We start from the raw sequence: 16,857 nt of genomic DNA on the forward strand, positions 1-16,857 counted from the left end.
TTCCACTTCTTGTAAGCTTCTTTTTTGTGTTTAAGATCAGCAACGATTTCACTGTTAAGCCAAGCTGGTCGCCTGCCATATTTCCTGTTTTTTCTACACATCGGGATGGTTTGTCCCTGTAACCTCAATAAGGATTCTTTAAAATACAGCCGGGTCTTCTAGACTCCTTTCCCCCTCATGTTGTTCTCCCAGGGGATCCTGCCCATCAGTTCCCTGAGGGAGTCAAAGTCTGCTTTTCTGAAGTCCAGGGTCCGTATTCTGCTGCTCTCCTCCTTTCTTCCCTGTGTCAAGATCCTGAACTCGACCATCTCATGGTCACTGCCTCCCAGTGTCTGTCTCTTCCATTTAGATTGTAAACTCTTCAGGGCAGGGACGGTTTCTCACTGTCTGTGTACAGTACCTGGCACAATAGTGCTAAATCTGGGGTGAGACCTCTAGGTGCCTCTGTAATACAAATAAAATAAATGAAGTTGAATTTGTTTTGTGCACACCGTTTTTGTGATGTGCAAATATAGCAATTTTTCTGCCTGTAAATTTTTACAACTTGCACATGTCCACAATTGCTAGTAAGGAGGCCCACCCATCAGGACTACTCAGTCACCTTTGCTGATTTTTTTTAAATATAGAAGGCTAGATAGCATCATAATAATGCAAATAATGTTTTTAAAAGTAAAACTAAAATGTGCAAGCTATGAAAAAGAAAGGGACAGGTCCAGCTGATCTTTACCCAACCCACCAATCCCACTGCTTTCAAGAATTCTTCCCTCCTTCTCCAGTAATCTCTGCAGACTCTCCTTTGTCTGAACAGAAATGAAGCCTACAAAACCTATTCCTCTCTTCCAAGAAATGGTATCGGGCATGAATGAACAGTTTTTGGAAAAAATAATTCTGTCTCCAATTCTTGTATTACCAACCAAAACAATCACACAGTTGTACTGCTGTTATTCAAGTCCATCCTTTTGCCTTTGTTTTTCTAATCATCAGATATCAAGTTGACATATTTTAGAATGTGAACTCGTGATGGCCAGGAATGTGTTTTACGCACAATACTCATTTATGGTACTGTTTTAATAGCCATTTATATCTTAGATTGTAAATTCTTTCAGGTAGGGAAAGATTACTACCTATATATTTATGTAGCACTGTAAAATGTACAATACAATGTAAATGTCAGCCAATTTTAAGTTGCAAGCAATAGTATAAAAATAGATAACAAAATAAAGATTTAGATAAACAGTAGCTTCCAGAACCCAGCATGCAAAAATAGACATGCACTTGTAATGTCCAGTGAAAGAGGGCAGAGAAATGCATGTTGCAATCTTACTGATTCAGATTGCTTAGCTTCTTTTTGCCCATGAAGTTGCGTAGAACAAGTTGGGGACACTGTTAATATCCACTTGAAAAATACTGTTCATTATCCTTCTGTCTTGCAACCCTCCACAATAGCCAGGTTTGTTCATCTTGCAACAGTAGTCTTGGTAATTGTTTAACCTTTTTTAACTTTTTATTGAATGGAAAGAGGATTTGGATCCTCATATTTTAGATTTATACATTGCATGTATCACTAATTTTTAGATGCATACAGACTTCCAAATTGCAAACAGTTATCAGACATGTCAAAAAGACAAGATGACCTGCCCATTTGTTGCTGAAGAACAGAACTTACCATTGAAAATTTTTTTTCCTGATCATTCAGAATTTTTTTTTCTCCACTTTGCTTTTTTAGTATAACTTAATGAAATGCACAAGAAAGCGTGTGTGTGTTCAATGTTAGTAAATGCATATCTTTGTGTGGTAGGTGGCAAATTTACTAAAATATTTCCTTTTAACCAAATTTTAAAATACTGAAAAGCTACGGTGGAATATAAAGAGAGAATAGTGAAAGTGAGCAGATGCCACGGAAGGTGAATTTTGCTTTTGGAAGTATATTTAAACTTCAGCATTTTTATCTGCTTGTCTTTGTTCTAAATAAGTTTTTTGTCTATTTAATGACAACTCTTAGAGGCTAACTCTTACTGAATGTACGACTGTACAATATATGCATATATTCTGTTACTAAAATTGTAAAGTGAATATTGTATTTTAGTTTTTGATGGAATTTGCACAAATTGTGAACTGCACTAGCAGTGTGGAATGTCTTTAGTAAACAATTCTGTTTCTGAAAGAGATGTCTAAGTCAAGTATTTTTATTAAAAATAATAAAATACCAGGGCTTAGTAGTGAGCTTCTTTCATTGAACCGAGACTAAAATAAACTGGGAATAAAAATGAGTCTGAGCTACTTGACTAGTTTTAAGAAAAATTTTGCTGTTGTATACTGGTCAACAAATCTTTTTCTAAAGGCAAGTATATAATAGATCCAAACTCTTGGGTCTGTGTTCTTTGTATAACTTGGATCAGAGCATCCAGTTTTTACTTCCCAGTTGATTGCTTGATTCGTCAGTGGGTCGTCTATTCTGACTAGACTGACGCACACAAAAGCCAATAACTACTGTAGCATTTGTCAATGAAGGAGCTACCGTAGTGGTCTTTTTTCAGAAGCTGACTTCTAATCCCTTCTCTCCCAAACCTTCTTGAATGAAGGTTTTCCCTGGTTTTCCTAAATCAACTCTGAATGACCATTAGTTTCTTTCTAAATAAAGATTTTCAGTTTTGGTGCTTCTCCTTTAAAAAACAGTTTCCTTTTAGGGACACTGCATTTTTCTTATTCTGTCAGTATTTCTTTTTTACTGACTATTTAAAAAGCAGCTCAGTTGCTTTAAATGGTGACTGAAGTGTTATCAGAAGAAGTCTAGAGCAGATTTGTTTTAGGAAGATGTGTTGATCTGTTAGATGCTGGGGAGAATGCCAACTTTTTCCCCTGTAGCAGGTTATGCAAGTCTTGAAGATGGGAAAGAAGGAAACATGGAAGATGGCCTCATAGCTCTCCATACTCCTGATAGAAGTTAAGACTCTGTTTTTAGAAGAGGCACAAGTCAAGACTTCCATAGCAACACTTAAACAGCCATTTGTGAGCTCCCATATGTTAGAGCAGTGGTTATGCCAAGGCTTTAGTGTGGTCTCAAACACTCAATCTACAGCACTGATCACTGGAGAAACTAGGACTGAAGCCTCATTTCAAGTGTAGATTATTTACTGACACTTCCTATGCCTAGTTTTTCCTGGAATGCCTGGATCAGACTGCTTGAGTCCTCCATGCAACATCATTCTTTTATTACCATTCCTGCTAGCTAAACTCTGGTCTAGAACATGTTCTCTTTTGACAGGACCAGGTTTGTGGCTTTACACCACGTTCTTACAACTTGTCAATCCTATACGCTCTGTATTAATTGACGTGGAATAGGGCATCAAGCTCACTTCCATCTCTGGGTGAGTGTGCCTTATGCTTTGGTACCAGTGCCTGTAATACTGCTGGTTACGTTGTCGCCATCCTTGGTGCCATCTCTCTTGATACAGGCTGTTAAAGCATTCTTTTTCCATCAACGCATCCACTTCCCCAAAGCACTTGGCGGCCTGAAACTGGTTGGGAGAAGGGTTGGGAGTCCATAGGAGTCTCTGTCACGCTGAAGATTTAGAGGGAAGCCCTCCTACTCCTTACAACTCTATCGGAGTAGAGGAGGGTGCAGCAGTTGACTAGTGAACAAAATACCTCTTTTCTTTCCTTGCAGGCAGGGTACCTGCACCAATCTCACTTAATTTAGAGGCTAGCAAAAGCTCCAGAGTTACCATTATTCCTTGAGACGAAGGCCTTAGTAAATCTGAAGGCAGGTCTCATCATCTGGTTTTGACCAAAAGGTGAAAGTGGTGTTGGACCTTCATTCATCCTAGAAGCCTCAAAAGTTAAAGGAACGTTACACTTTTTCTGCTAATTTTTCTCTTGTACTTTTGAGAGACTGGTGACTGCAGCTGGAATGACCAAGGGACATGATGGCTTTGCAGTTTGGTGATTCATGAACGTGATGCTAAACTGAGGAACTTGTTTGGCAAGCATACCAGTCGTGCATATATAATGAGCAGCTCTTCAAGGACAAGCACCACTTAGAATTTCAGAAGAAGTGTCTGAGGCTTTCGACTGCTTTGTAAGGGGAAAGATGCATGTAGTGTAAACGTTCCTGGGTACGTGTGGCTGCATTCTTAGACTCGAGTTTTAGTAGTAAACTATTTATGAGATTGGATTGGGGCAGATAAGTAAGACCACTCTTACCACAGTTCACCGGTTACTGTCATGCGGCTTCTTTTCGTAGTCGTTCCAAATACTGGATTGGGGTAAGCATGAAGAAATCCATCTAAACAAATAGGTACACAGGAGCCCAGTAACTGCAGAAGAATAGTGCCCCTAATTACTAGGGGCTTCCGAGTTAAGATTTACCATCTCAGACCAAACTTCTGTGCTCTGACAAAAAGGTTCAGGGTACATAAAACTACTTTACAGCTTTACCTCAAAGTTTTTAGTAATGCATCAATTATATTTAATATGTTCTGCTTGTAGGTACTAAAAGTGGATGGTGCCTATGTTGCAGTGAAATTTCCAGGCACATCTAGTAATGCAAACTGTCAGAGCACTTCTGGTTCAGATCCTGATCCTTCTTCCCTTCTCCAAGATTGTAGGCTGCTCAGAATAGATGAACTCCAGGTATGTTTGATGGAGAAATAAAAAACAGGAATTTGAAATTTCCTCATGCTGTTTGCATACCGAAACCTTGCTCTTGTTTTTTAGGTAGTCAAAACTGGCGGGACTCCAAAAGTTCCAGACTGCTTCCAAAGGACTCCTAAAAAGCTGTGTATTCCTGAAAAAACAGAGATTCTAGCAGTGAATGTAGATTCAAAAGGTAAGTGTTTTCTGTAAACTATCCTGCTGCACTTCTTAAGTGTTTTTTTTCCCCTTTGTGAAAAACATTTCAGCTGTCAAATAAAGGTGCATGCTCGTCTGCATTGATTAACAAATTATTAGAGATGCAATAGTTTGTATGTGTGTTCTGTTGTATTACAGAACGCCATCAATAAGAGATGTTAATTTTTTTCTTTCCTGTTCATGTACCCATGAAGGAGTGCATGCTGTCCTGAAGACTGGGAACTGGGTTCGATACTGCATATTTGACCTTGCTACAGGGAAAGCTGAGCAAGAAAATAACTTCCCCACTAGCAGCATTGCTTTCCTGGGTCAGAATGAGAGAAGCGTTGCCATTTTTACAGCTGGACAGGTTTGTTTGGGTTCTCTTGTTAATTTCCCTGTTAGAATTTAGTCGTTTAACTTCCCAGTTTAGTTTTCCTAATCTGTAAAATGGAAATGCTGCTTACTTTTCTAAAACTTGTTTAAGGTTTGGAAGAGCTGGGATTTTTAAATGGTTTAAGGGAGCTAGGCATCCAACTCCCTTGACTTTCATTGAAAGTTAGGCACTTAACAAACACTTTTAAGCACGTCTGAAAATCACATATCAGAACTTTGAAATCCTTGGATGGAAGGCGCAAAGTATTTTATTACAGAGGAAGTAACCACTGCTTCAGTGAAGACTTCAGTGAACAGCAGATATGGCTTTGTTTGGGAGGAAAGCAGATTTTCATCTGACCCATTTCTGAACATTTGAAAATAGCAAAAACTGTTTCATGCTCAGTGTGTGTTAAGCTTGTTAAGCATCTGTTTAATAGGATGTGAAGTGCATGTGTCCATAAGGAGCTTAATGAACACGTAATCACTGGGACACATGCCTGTGCAGCACATCCTCTCTTAGGTGCATTCTGAACTACTAAGTCTCTTTGAAGCACTTCCAGAAGACTGAAACTTCTTGAATGTTTCTCAGACCCACAGTCTTATTAAATGGATCCTCCTCTTTGGGTTCCTGTGGCATCAAGGTTGATCAGGTTCCAATGTTAGTGTAAAGACAAATAGGGTCTGGCTGTGGACTTGCATGCTTTGTTTGCAATATTTTGCAAATCAGAGTTTCTAAATCCTGTGATGTTAATCTGCTTCTTTTAAGTTTGTCATTCCCCTCCCCCTTTTAAAATAATAGAAACTACGGGTCAAAAGTATGTTAAATCAGTGTAGAATTTGCCTGGCTAAATACACAAGTCAGGTAGTCCCAAATTTAAGGTTGAATAACAGACTTAACTCAGTATTGTAATGCATATGTAAGGTGGCTGTCTTTAACTGCATATCCCTTATTTCTTAATGCAGATTATTATATAAAGGCTATAGAGAAAATATATCACACACAGCAATATTGATATTTTTTTCTGCATAGTGTAGGCAGTTCATGACTTGCTTAGGTGACATAAGTGAATAATGGATTGGCAGGCATACACAGGTGTTTAGAAGAAGAAACAGAAAAAGTAATATTCAGTGATTTCTGCAAGCTTTTGTATGAGCCACATCTTTAGTAAAGATATGTAAGAAAATTTATTGTCAAAGGCACTCTGAAAATTTATAGAATTCATTGTTTCCATTCAAGTTTGTAAGTGTAAGTATTTTTCAATAAATTATGGTGTCAAAGATCCAGGTATTGTTAGGATTGATACATACTTCATTTTAATTAAGGTTTCATTTTTAAAGTAAATTGGCACTTATTTGTGCTAGTGCCTGTGCTGAGCTGTGCCCTTCCCAGTCATTCAAGAAGCGGTGGTTCTTGTCCCAAGGAGCTCAGTCTAAGAAGAGGTAGAGAGAGGTTATGAATTTCAAATCAACTAGATTTCCTGTAGGCAGCATAACAGAAATGAGTCTTTAGGAGGGATTTAAATGTAGAAATACATATTATATGATTTTGCAAAATGGTGATCTGGTGTTAATTTATTTTTATGTAGGAATCTCCTATTATTCTTAGAGATGGAAATGGAACTATCTATCCAATGGCAAAAGATTGCATGGGTGGAATAAGGGATCCCGACTGGCTTGATCTTCCACCTATTAGTAGTCTTGGAATGGGTGTTCATTCCTTAACAAATCTTCCTGCTAATTCAACCATCAAAAAGAAAGCTGCTATTATCATCATGGCTGTTGAGGTAATGTTCTGTGTTTTGCTTACTTCATTATTATGTGGTAATCTTAATAACTGCTTTTTAAAAACGGTAAATTAAAGCATCTTGATATTTAACTCTTTAAATTACCATTGCATTTCTACTCTTAGCTGTCATTTTAAATTAAGTAATCTTTTATAAACATGAAAACCAAACACAATTATTTAGTAAACCAAAAGGTCTTTGACACAACTCCAGTATAAGATTTTTAAATTATTCTTTTATAATTGTTAGAATTATTAGGGATTATGCTTCTAAAGTTTAAAATATTAACTAGTGTGTCTTTCATAATATTGTATTATTTTATTATGAATGTATGTGTTTTCTCAAGTGATCAGAAGTTTGCCATCTTACTGTAAAGGCACTACGGTTTGCCTGTAATTTGAACTAGTGCAGGAAATGTTAAAGGAGAAATTGTAGGAGTGATTTCTTGTGAATCTCCACTGTTGTGATGTATAAAATCTCTGGGGAAGGACCTCTTGCTTGAATCCTCTGTAGAGTGCCATATACGCCTACAGCACTGTATAAATAATTATACAGTATATTGTACACTAGTTTATGCAAAATGCCAAACATGCTGGAAGAACCTCCACTACTTTTAAATGTTTAGTGTGGTATATTAGCAGATTCCCTAAAGGATGGATTTATCATGTGTGCTGTACTGCTGCACATCATACTAGACCAGTGGTCGGCAACCTATGGCACGCGTGCCGATTTTTAATGGCATGCGTGCCCTGCTCAGCCTGCTGCCAAACCCAGGCCAGGATCCTGGCAGGCAGCAGCGTGCCATTAAAAATCCTGCCCGCCCCAGCCCACTCTTCTCCGTTCCCCCGCGGGGGCAGAGTGAAGAAGCTTGGTCCTGCCGGCTGCTGCAGGGCAGGCAAGCTCTCCCCTCCCCTGCCTCTTCCCCCAGCATGCAGGGTTTCTGCCACTCCTCCTCTCCCTCCCTGCCACCAATCAGCTGACACACACACACAGGTTTCAGAGTAGCAGCCGTGTTGGTCTGTATTCGCAAAAAGAAAAGGAGTACTTGTGGCACCTTAGAGACTAACAAATTTATTAGAGCATAAGCTTTCGTGAGCTACAGCTCACTTCATCGGATGCATTTTCTGATGAAGTGAGCTGTAGCTCACCAAAGCTTATGCTCTAATAAATTTGTTAGTCTCTAAGGTGCCACAAGTACTCCTTTTCTTTGTACACACACACACACACACACACACACACACACACACACACACACACTCACACTCCCTCTCACCTGCACCCCTCGCACCAAATGGGAGCTTCCCAGGTAAGCACTCCACACCCAAACCTCCTGCCCCAACCCTGAGTCCCCTCCCTCATTCTAGCTCCTGGAAAGACCCTACACCCCAGCCTGCTCCTTCACCCCCAGCCCTGTGGTCAGTGCACTCCCACCCTCAGCTCAGTGCAGAGAGAGGAAGAGAATGGGCTAGAACCAGGGAGAAGGTAGTTACCCACTCTATGTGGGCAGGGCTGGGATCCCAGACCAGCAGCGGGCTGAGCGGGGCCGGCAGTCGGGACCCTGGCTGGCAGGAGCTGGTGGACAGAACCCCAAACCAGCAGCGGGCTGAGCCGCTCAGCCCACTGCTGGTCTGGGGTCCTGGCCACCGGCCCTGCTCAGCCTGCTGCCAGTCTGGGGTTCTGGCTGCAGGCCCCTTGCCAGCCGGGGTCCCAGCCGCAGGCCCCGCTTAGCCTGCTGCCAGCCTAGGTGAACGGAATCCCAGGCTGGCAGCGGGCTGAGTGGGCCGGCGGCGTAAGAGCAGCATTTTAATTTAATTTTAAATGAAACTGCTTAAACATTTTGAAAACCTTTGTTTACTTTACATATGACAATAGTTTAGTTATATAATATATAGACTTATAGCGAGAGACCTTCTAAAAACATGAAAATGCATTACTGGCATGCAAAACCTTAAATTAAAGTGAATAAATGAAGACTTGGCACACCACGTCTGAAAGGTTGCTGACCCCTGTACTAGAGCTATATTGAGTCTCGCATTGGGATACTCCACATCTGTAGGAGGAAAAGGAGTCACCCAGACAATTTCAGCCTTCCCATCCCAGTTCTACCAATCATTAAGAGAAAACCCTATAAAAGCCTGTTCATACAGACCACTTGCTGTGTTCCTTGAATCCTACCATTTTGCTCTGTTACATAGTCATGAATCATAGAAATCCTGTATCTTTTGAAGTGATGTAACCAGGTAGGATGCCAAGAGCCAAGCTTTTGTAGGTTTGACAGATGCTTGGTATTTCAGGATGTCCTTCTTTAATTTCCTTTTATTATTTGGTTATAGTAGAAATGACAGTCAGACTCAATATGAGATGATGATAAGATAATAACATTTAAAAAAAAAAAGTTCTTCTGGTATATTTGTATTCAGCATTTCCTGTGTTACTAGTGAACATCTTAGACTTAAGTTTTGCATGTTCATTTTTCAGTGCAAAGCCAGAAGTATCTAGAATTGTTTGTCTACATTTTTTGTTCCATTTTATTAAAGTCTTCCTTTTTCTGAACACAGAAACAAACTTTAATGCAGCATATTCTCCGATGTGACTATGAGGCCTGCAGACAATACCTGATGAATCTTGAACAAGCTGTTGTCTTGGATCAGAATCTACAAATGCTGCAGACGTTCCTCAGCCACAGATGTGATGGAAATCGTAATATTCTACATGCTTGTGTATCTGTATGCTTCCCAACCAGTAACAAAGAAACTAAAGAGGAAGAGGGTGAGCAATGCATCATGAGTGTCTTTTTGAAACTACCTTTTTTTTAATACAGTTTCAAGAATATTTGGAGGAAAGCCAAAATTTTCAAAACAAGTGCCTAAAATGTGTCACCTAAAATAAAATGGCCTCACTTTTCAAAAGTGTGGTGCATATGCAGCTCCCACTTACTTCATTAGGATTTATGGGAGCTCAGCACTACTTTATGTAGGTACCTAACTATGGTTTTAGGACAAACTTAGAGTACCTAGATCTGAAAATTTTAGATTGTCCCTTTATATCACTATTAGCTTGGGGTCACTCCACACTCACACTCACAGTTGTTCAAGTTTTCTTTCCAGGGTTATCAAATAACTAGTCTATAATGTTTAGTGGTGTCTTTGGTATTTCTTCCATTGAGAAATCTGTATTGGAAAATATGAACAAAGGGCTTTCTGTGTGTAAGGGACTGACATTTTTTATAACTTTTTAAAATACTATTGCATCAAAAAAAAAGCCACATGAAAAGAACATTAAGTTTTGCAAAGTCAAATGCTCAAAAGATAGGAAATGCCAGAATTAAGACTACTCTTGCAATTTTAATTCAACCCCCTTCTGCATATACATTATGATAGTCTTTAATTACATGATCACATACTATTGTTTCCACAGGGCTACTTCATTCAGTGCACAAGATGGACAGTGCTCACCAAATGGGTAGCTATTCAATATTTCTTTTATCCTCATCATTCAATGTGTGGCCCCATTCCTTATTTATTGTACACCATCCAAACCCTGCACTGAATAAAGATTTAACTTCCTCATGGGCTTTACTGTGGTGCTCTCATAGTAGTATCTTGGTTCTTTACAGACATTAATTAACTTATCTTCATAAGGCCACTGTGGTGACCGGGTGGTGGTATCACTGTTTCACGCATGAGGAGCTGAAGCAGAGAGATTAAATCCAGAAGTGCCAACTAATTTTGGGTGCCCAGTTTGAGAAGCCATGGGCCTGATTTTTTTTCCAAAGTATTTAGCAATTTATAACACTCTATACATTCAGAGCACAACTCCCATTAATCTTGGTTGTAGTATTGTGGATCACTCACAAGTCAAACCCCACGTGTCTCTGATTGGTTACCCAAGGAGCACATAGTGGTCACCAATGAAAATTTTGGTTAATGACTTTGCCACAGAGTTTCTATATGGTACTGGGGGAGGCAGAAACAGAATCGAACTCTCTACCGTGGCATACAGCTGCCTTAACTGCAAGACCATCCTTTTTCTTCCTGCAATTCCCTGTCTCATTCATTACACAACTTCCAATTTCTGTGACAGAAATGAGGCAGGGGTCCTACAGACGACAGCCTCATTCACTACACAACACTTATTCCCAGAGCACCGTCCATCATGTGCACTGATTGAGGCAGTGGTCCTGTGGGAAAAAATACTATGTGATCATGTAATTAAAGACTGTATTAAAATGCATATCCACAAGAGGACTGAAATAAGGTTGCATTGGCTGGCAACCTTAATATTCTCTCTTCCTAATTTTGAATACTTGACTGTGCAAGCGTAACATTCTTTTGACAGTTTTTTATATGTAATTTTACCAGGTTTCCTTAAAACCCAAAAAGATAAAAATTCCATCATGTCGAATAATATTGACTCCTCCCCTCCTCGTAAGTAGAATTGGGCTATTTAGTTCCCATGCACAGACCTCCCTTCTTGAGCTAACTGTAGCGGTAGTGGTAGAAAGTTATCTTCTGTTGACCTGCCACTAGACAGGGATGGTAGCAAAGGAATGTTGACTAAGGAATAATGGGTTTAATTCCAGGTTCTGAAGAGGGTGTGCTTGAGCTTCTCAATGAAACAGTTATAAAATTTTTAACATGGACTAAACTGTTCATCTCTTTCTGAGAAACAGCTGATCCAATTTGGCTTAAACTTTTGAAAAAGACATAAGCCTAAAACAGTCGGCATGAAGTTTCGGTCTAAATGATTCGAGTTTGGCAAAGTTATAAGCAACTAAAATAGGGTCTTATAATGGAAAATGTCAGGCAACGTTAAATATACGTGTTAATACAGTACCACTTATTATGCTATGTATGCTTTTATTATATAAGCAGTACCAGTACTGTAACCTCAGAACTTTGATCATATTAAAGTAGAAACCTAACTCAATTCTAGTTAAATGCTGGTACAGAAATGCTTGTGAAATTTTTTAGCTTAAATCCAGTGTGGTGTTTTTTTTACAGTTTCACATTATCTGCCTGAATAAAATAAACTCAGAAAATGACCTTGTAAACTGCATTAACTACTTAACTTGAAATGTTTTGTTTTTAGCTTGTATCTTGCTGAACAGTATTTCTTATGACTTTTATTGATGCCTATTTTCTGAGATTCTGATCTAGAATATTTCATAGGGAAGTAAGTAAAGGATTATAGAAGAATATAGTCAATATAATTTTTCATTATCCAGACAGAAGCACTAAAAGTAAATGACTTAGGGCTTGTCTACATTGGCACTTTACAGCGCTGCAACTTTCTTGCGTAGGGGTGTGAAAGAACACCCCCCTGAGCACTGCAAGTTTCAGTGCTGTAAAGTGCCAGTGTAGACAGTGCACCAGTGCTGGGAGCAGGTATTGTGGAGGTGTTTTGTTTTGTTTTGTTTTTTCTTATAGCGCAGGTAGAACTCTCTCCCAGCGCTAGTGCTGCAACTACACAGCCACGTAGTGAAGACATGCCTTAGTCATTTCTGGATTTTTCGTTACCACAGTGCTGTAGTGTTTAGGTGGCTTTCTGTTTCACAGGAATGTTGTAATCCAGATAAAACGGTTCTCTTTGAGAGAAACTGTTTATACTAAGTTTCAGAGTAGCAGCCGTGTTAGTCTATATTCGCAAAAAGAAAAGGAGTACTTGTGGCACCTTAGAGACTAACAAATTTATTAGAGCATAAGCTTTCGTGAGCTACAGCTCACTTCATCGGATGCAACATGAAGTGAGCTGTAGCTCACGAAAGCTTATGCTCTAATAAATTTGTTAGTCTCTAAGGTGCCACAAGTACTCCTTTTCTTTTTGTTTATACTAAATTATACAATTCTTTTTTTAGAGTAGCAGCCGTGTTAGTCTGTATCCGCAAAAAGAAAAGGAATACTTGTAGCACCTTAGACTAACAAATTTATTTGAGCATAAGCTTTCGTGAGCTACCGCTCACTTCATCAGATGCAAATTTTACAACTTTTTTGTAAAACTTTTTTTCTAATACACAAACCAATGAAAATGTCTTGCTGATTCTATTTGCTGTACCATAGATTTTTGTCATGATTGCCTGCACGATATTGTTTTGTCGTCAGTATCTGGATGAACTTTATTGGCTTGACACCTCAGAGAAATTTCAGAGGGGAGCTCTGTGCAATTGTTTCTTTTGCAGTGACTTTTCAAGTGCTGGTTCCCTTTGGCACTCAGGACCTTTGTATGTTTGTACAGCCATTAGAGGAGATTTAAGACTCTCTGGGTTGTTGTATATAAAGATACTAATAGTTCTACACCTTATTCATTGAATCCAGAGTCTTATTCCAATAATTATTACACACATGTATAAGGCACACAGCAGTAATATCTGGATACTTCTTGCAAAATGAAAAACATAGGATCCATGCTTTTGCAGATCATAAAGCATATTCTGTGCAATCATTTCCCATCAACAGCTACTTTCCTCCTAGAGCCAGGGAATTTGCAACTGGAAGACTAATTTGAATTTAAAACAAAAATTAAAGAGTTTGCAGGAAAGTCTTTATGATGTAATAAAGTTCCCTGTTTTAACTCCTTTCTTTATAATGATACTTTATTTAAAATTTGGCACCAAATGTTTTTCTTAATGTTTCAGAAGCAGAGCGCTCTGAAAGGAATACATTTGCTGAAAGGCTTTCTGCAGTTGAGGCTATTGCAAATGCAATCTCAGTAGTATCAAGCAATGGTCCAGGAAATCGGGCAGGATCATCAAGCAGCAGAAGGTATAAACTGGTTTTAACAAGCTTGTTTTGTACTTTGAGTACCCCAGGTATATTAATGAAACTATAAAAGGTGATATTAGGAATAGCAATTTCAATATTCTCATTTACTTTGCCATCACAGAAATTGCACTCTATGTACTCAGACCACACAAACTGCAATCATAAGCCTATCCTCGAAGAGGAGGTGGGGGGGAGTTTGGGTGGTTTTTTTGCCTTTTAGTTGTGGTCAAGCATGAAGTGCTGTTGTCATATTAAGGAGAAGGAAATGGGGATGTAGTGATTAAAGTCCAGGAGTGAAGGCCAGACAGGCTTGGTTCTGTTTCTAGCTCTAGCATAGACTTGTGGGTGTGTCACAACTACTCTGGCCTTCAGCTTCTTCAACTGTGTATTAGTACTTATCTACAACCTGGAGATTTTGAGGCTTGCTTTAATTGCTGTTTATAATGTGCTTTGAGAGTCTAGGAATAAAAGTGTTATATAAGTGTTTGAAAATTGCTACTTATATTTACATCTTAAAACTTCTAGGATAGGTTTATGATTTCAGTGTGTGTGGTCTGTATATATTAGAGTGTAATTTCTGTGATGGAAAAGTAAATGAGTAATATTGAAATTGATATTCCAAATATCTTTTATAGTGATCCATTCTGAAAGCTTCTTGGATTCTTTCAACTCTTATTCCCCTTTCTCCACAACTAACCATTGCTGTTGAGGGATTGGTGGGGGTGAGAGGGTATGGTACCTATGTTGCTCTAAGTCATTGATAAACTCACAAGATGTCCCTATTTATTTGCTGTCTGCAGGACCTCTAATTTCATTAAGTGCTTCCCCCCACAAGTTTGGTTTGCCTTTAACTACAAGTTTTTCTTTGATTTATAATTAGGTAATATACTTAATGTGGAAGTGAATTTGTTCTGTTTGGTTTGTATTCAGTTTGAGATTAAGGGAAATGATGAGAAGATCCTTGCGAGCTGCTGGATTAGGTAGACATGAAGCTGGAGCTTCATCTAGTGATCATCAGGACCCAGTTTCTCCACCAATAGCTCCTCCCAGCTGGGTTCCTGATCCTCCTGCAATGGATCCTGGTAAGATTGCTAATGTATCAATTGAGTGTAAAACTAGACATGTTTAAAAAAACAACAAGAAACTAATGACTTTAAAGGTGAATTTAAAATTTAGTGTATGAGACTGAAATTATAGATTTTAAAAAATGTCCTAAAGAGTAAGTAATGTTAGTAATGGAGTAGTCAGATGTACTTTTTGTATGGAAGCAGTGATTTAGAATTTAAAAGCACTTCTTCAAACTGGTACAATAAACAAAATTTGTTTAAAATGCGGTTGCCAAACTTTTTTAACAACCAGACTTTGCTATAATGTTGGCTATATTTATGTCAGCCTAATGACATGACTTTTTGCTAAAAGCAAAGTGTCAGTTAAATATAAAAAAACAGGTGTATAGTGTAGCTAGATACTACAGAAAAAGCTGCTTGTTAAGAATGTTTTTTATATACTGATGTACATCCTGCTGTTCTGTTTACTGAAAGATGGTGACATTGATTTTATCCTGGCCCCCGCTGTGGGATCTCTTACCACAGCAGCGACTGGCACTGGCCCAGGACCTAGCACCTCCACCATACCAGGTGAGAACCTGCTCTTTATCTGGATATGCTTTAGAAGGGGGGGACGGGGAATCAAAAAAGCCACCTTTTGATAGGTTTTTATGTATCCCAACTGCTGCTCCTTTGTAAATACAGATAGTTTTGGCTTGAAGCAGCATTTTCCCACTATTCTTAAACTTATTTTTATGTAAAGCACAGCTCAATAGAACATCACATAAACTTTTATTTACCTGTAAATTTTGTGCATGTGAAAAATGTCAATAGCAATATGCAATTATGCTATTTGTTTCAGCTCATAACATTTCACATTCGCAAATCTTATATCCTTTATATACAGTGAAATGCAGAATGTGTTGCTGAAACTGCCAAGACTGTCATAGTCAAGGTGGTGATTGATGATAACCTTAACACAACTATCTCTTTTTGATATTATTTTTATTAAATGACCCCCTGTAATAGGGACCCACTTTGGGGATTGTTTCCACAGAAGTATTTTTTCTAATTGCAGGTCCTTCTACCGAACCATCTGTAGTAGAATCAAAGGATCGGAAGGCAAATGCTCATTTTATACTGAAATTGTTATGTGATAGTGTGGTTTTACAACCTTATCTTCGAGAACTACTATCAGCCAAGTAAGGGTTTTCAAATGAAAAGTGCCGCCATTGTTTAAAACAATGTCCCCTGAAGATGGTACATGAGCTGAAACTTGCTCATGAACATCTTGGTTAAAATGTCTTCAATATGTAGTCAAATTTTAAATATGAAATGGTATATTAAACTAGTATTACTGCAGAATGTCTGCAAGAGTGTGTGCACACAGATACATGGATTACAAAGTACTTTACTTCTCAAGTAATCCCTTTTAGGATATTTAATCTAGGTACTTAACACTGTGATACTGCTGTATTGGAGAAGGGTGTATCATAAAAAATTGACACCAGGTCTAGAGATTCTTCATGAAGATGAAATGGAATCCAACTTAATATCTTTGGATAAGACAATTAACTATTTTCACAATTGACAAGATTGATAAAATTGATAAACTATTCATACTAGGGAGAATTCATACAAATTAAGAAACAAAGGGACACTACTTAAGTGTCAAGAAACTCTCTGGAACTTTGACAGACATATTGCCCATTGTGCAATAAAGGTTTGCTATAAGATGCCGAAGAGGACTAGAGCAACATTTGAATTCTTTTCTCATGAAAGACTATTTAGATTATTACAGTAAAAAGAGACACTCTTAATTGAGTTTCTCCCTTTAATCAACATAACCAAGTTTTAAATATATGGTAAATTATTAAATTACCAACTCCCTGGTTTTCCTTAGTGTCTATGCTATACTAACTTCATTTTTAATCTTTCCAGTTTTGTTCTGTTACACAAAAAAATTCATTCTTTTTGGTTATTACTTTATATATACTAATATTCAGCAGCCTCATTTATCCAGGCTAATTCCTGTTTATATAGGTTTGTTTGCCTATT

At 38.3% G+C, this 16,857-nt stretch overlaps 1 protein-coding gene across 27 annotated transcripts in view; it reads left to right on the forward strand.

Moving 5' to 3' along the window:
• UBR5 (ubiquitin protein ligase E3 component n-recognin 5) overlaps positions 1 to 16,857 on the forward strand; it is a 140,954-nt gene that overhangs the window by 80,444 nt on the left and 43,653 nt on the right. For 10 of the 27 annotated variants that reach the window (XM_043507469.1, XM_038389362.2, XM_043507472.1 and 7 more), the window contains 10 exons: positions 4,489 to 4,632; positions 4,717 to 4,828; positions 5,046 to 5,200; positions 6,795 to 6,992; positions 9,551 to 9,761; positions 10,410 to 10,454; positions 13,627 to 13,753; positions 14,684 to 14,835; positions 15,295 to 15,390; positions 15,878 to 16,001. In XM_043507469.1, the coding sequence (XP_043363404.1) occupies positions 4,489 to 4,632; positions 4,717 to 4,828; positions 5,046 to 5,200; positions 6,795 to 6,992; positions 9,551 to 9,761; positions 10,410 to 10,454; positions 13,627 to 13,753; positions 14,684 to 14,835; positions 15,295 to 15,390; positions 15,878 to 16,001 (1,364 nt within the window). The remainder of the gene's footprint in view (positions 1 to 4,488; positions 4,633 to 4,716; positions 4,829 to 5,045; positions 5,201 to 6,794; positions 6,993 to 9,550; positions 9,762 to 10,409; positions 10,455 to 13,626; positions 13,754 to 14,683; positions 14,836 to 15,294; positions 15,391 to 15,877; positions 16,002 to 16,857) is intronic. The other 17 variants (XM_038389368.2, XM_043507477.1, XM_043507483.1 and 14 more) reach the window with 3 other exon arrangements.

The sequence above is a fragment of the Dermochelys coriacea genome, chromosome 2 (genome assembly GCF_009764565.3).
Source record: "Dermochelys coriacea isolate rDerCor1 chromosome 2, rDerCor1.pri.v4, whole genome shotgun sequence".
NCBI classification, from domain to species: domain Eukaryota; kingdom Metazoa; phylum Chordata; order Testudines; family Dermochelyidae; genus Dermochelys; species Dermochelys coriacea.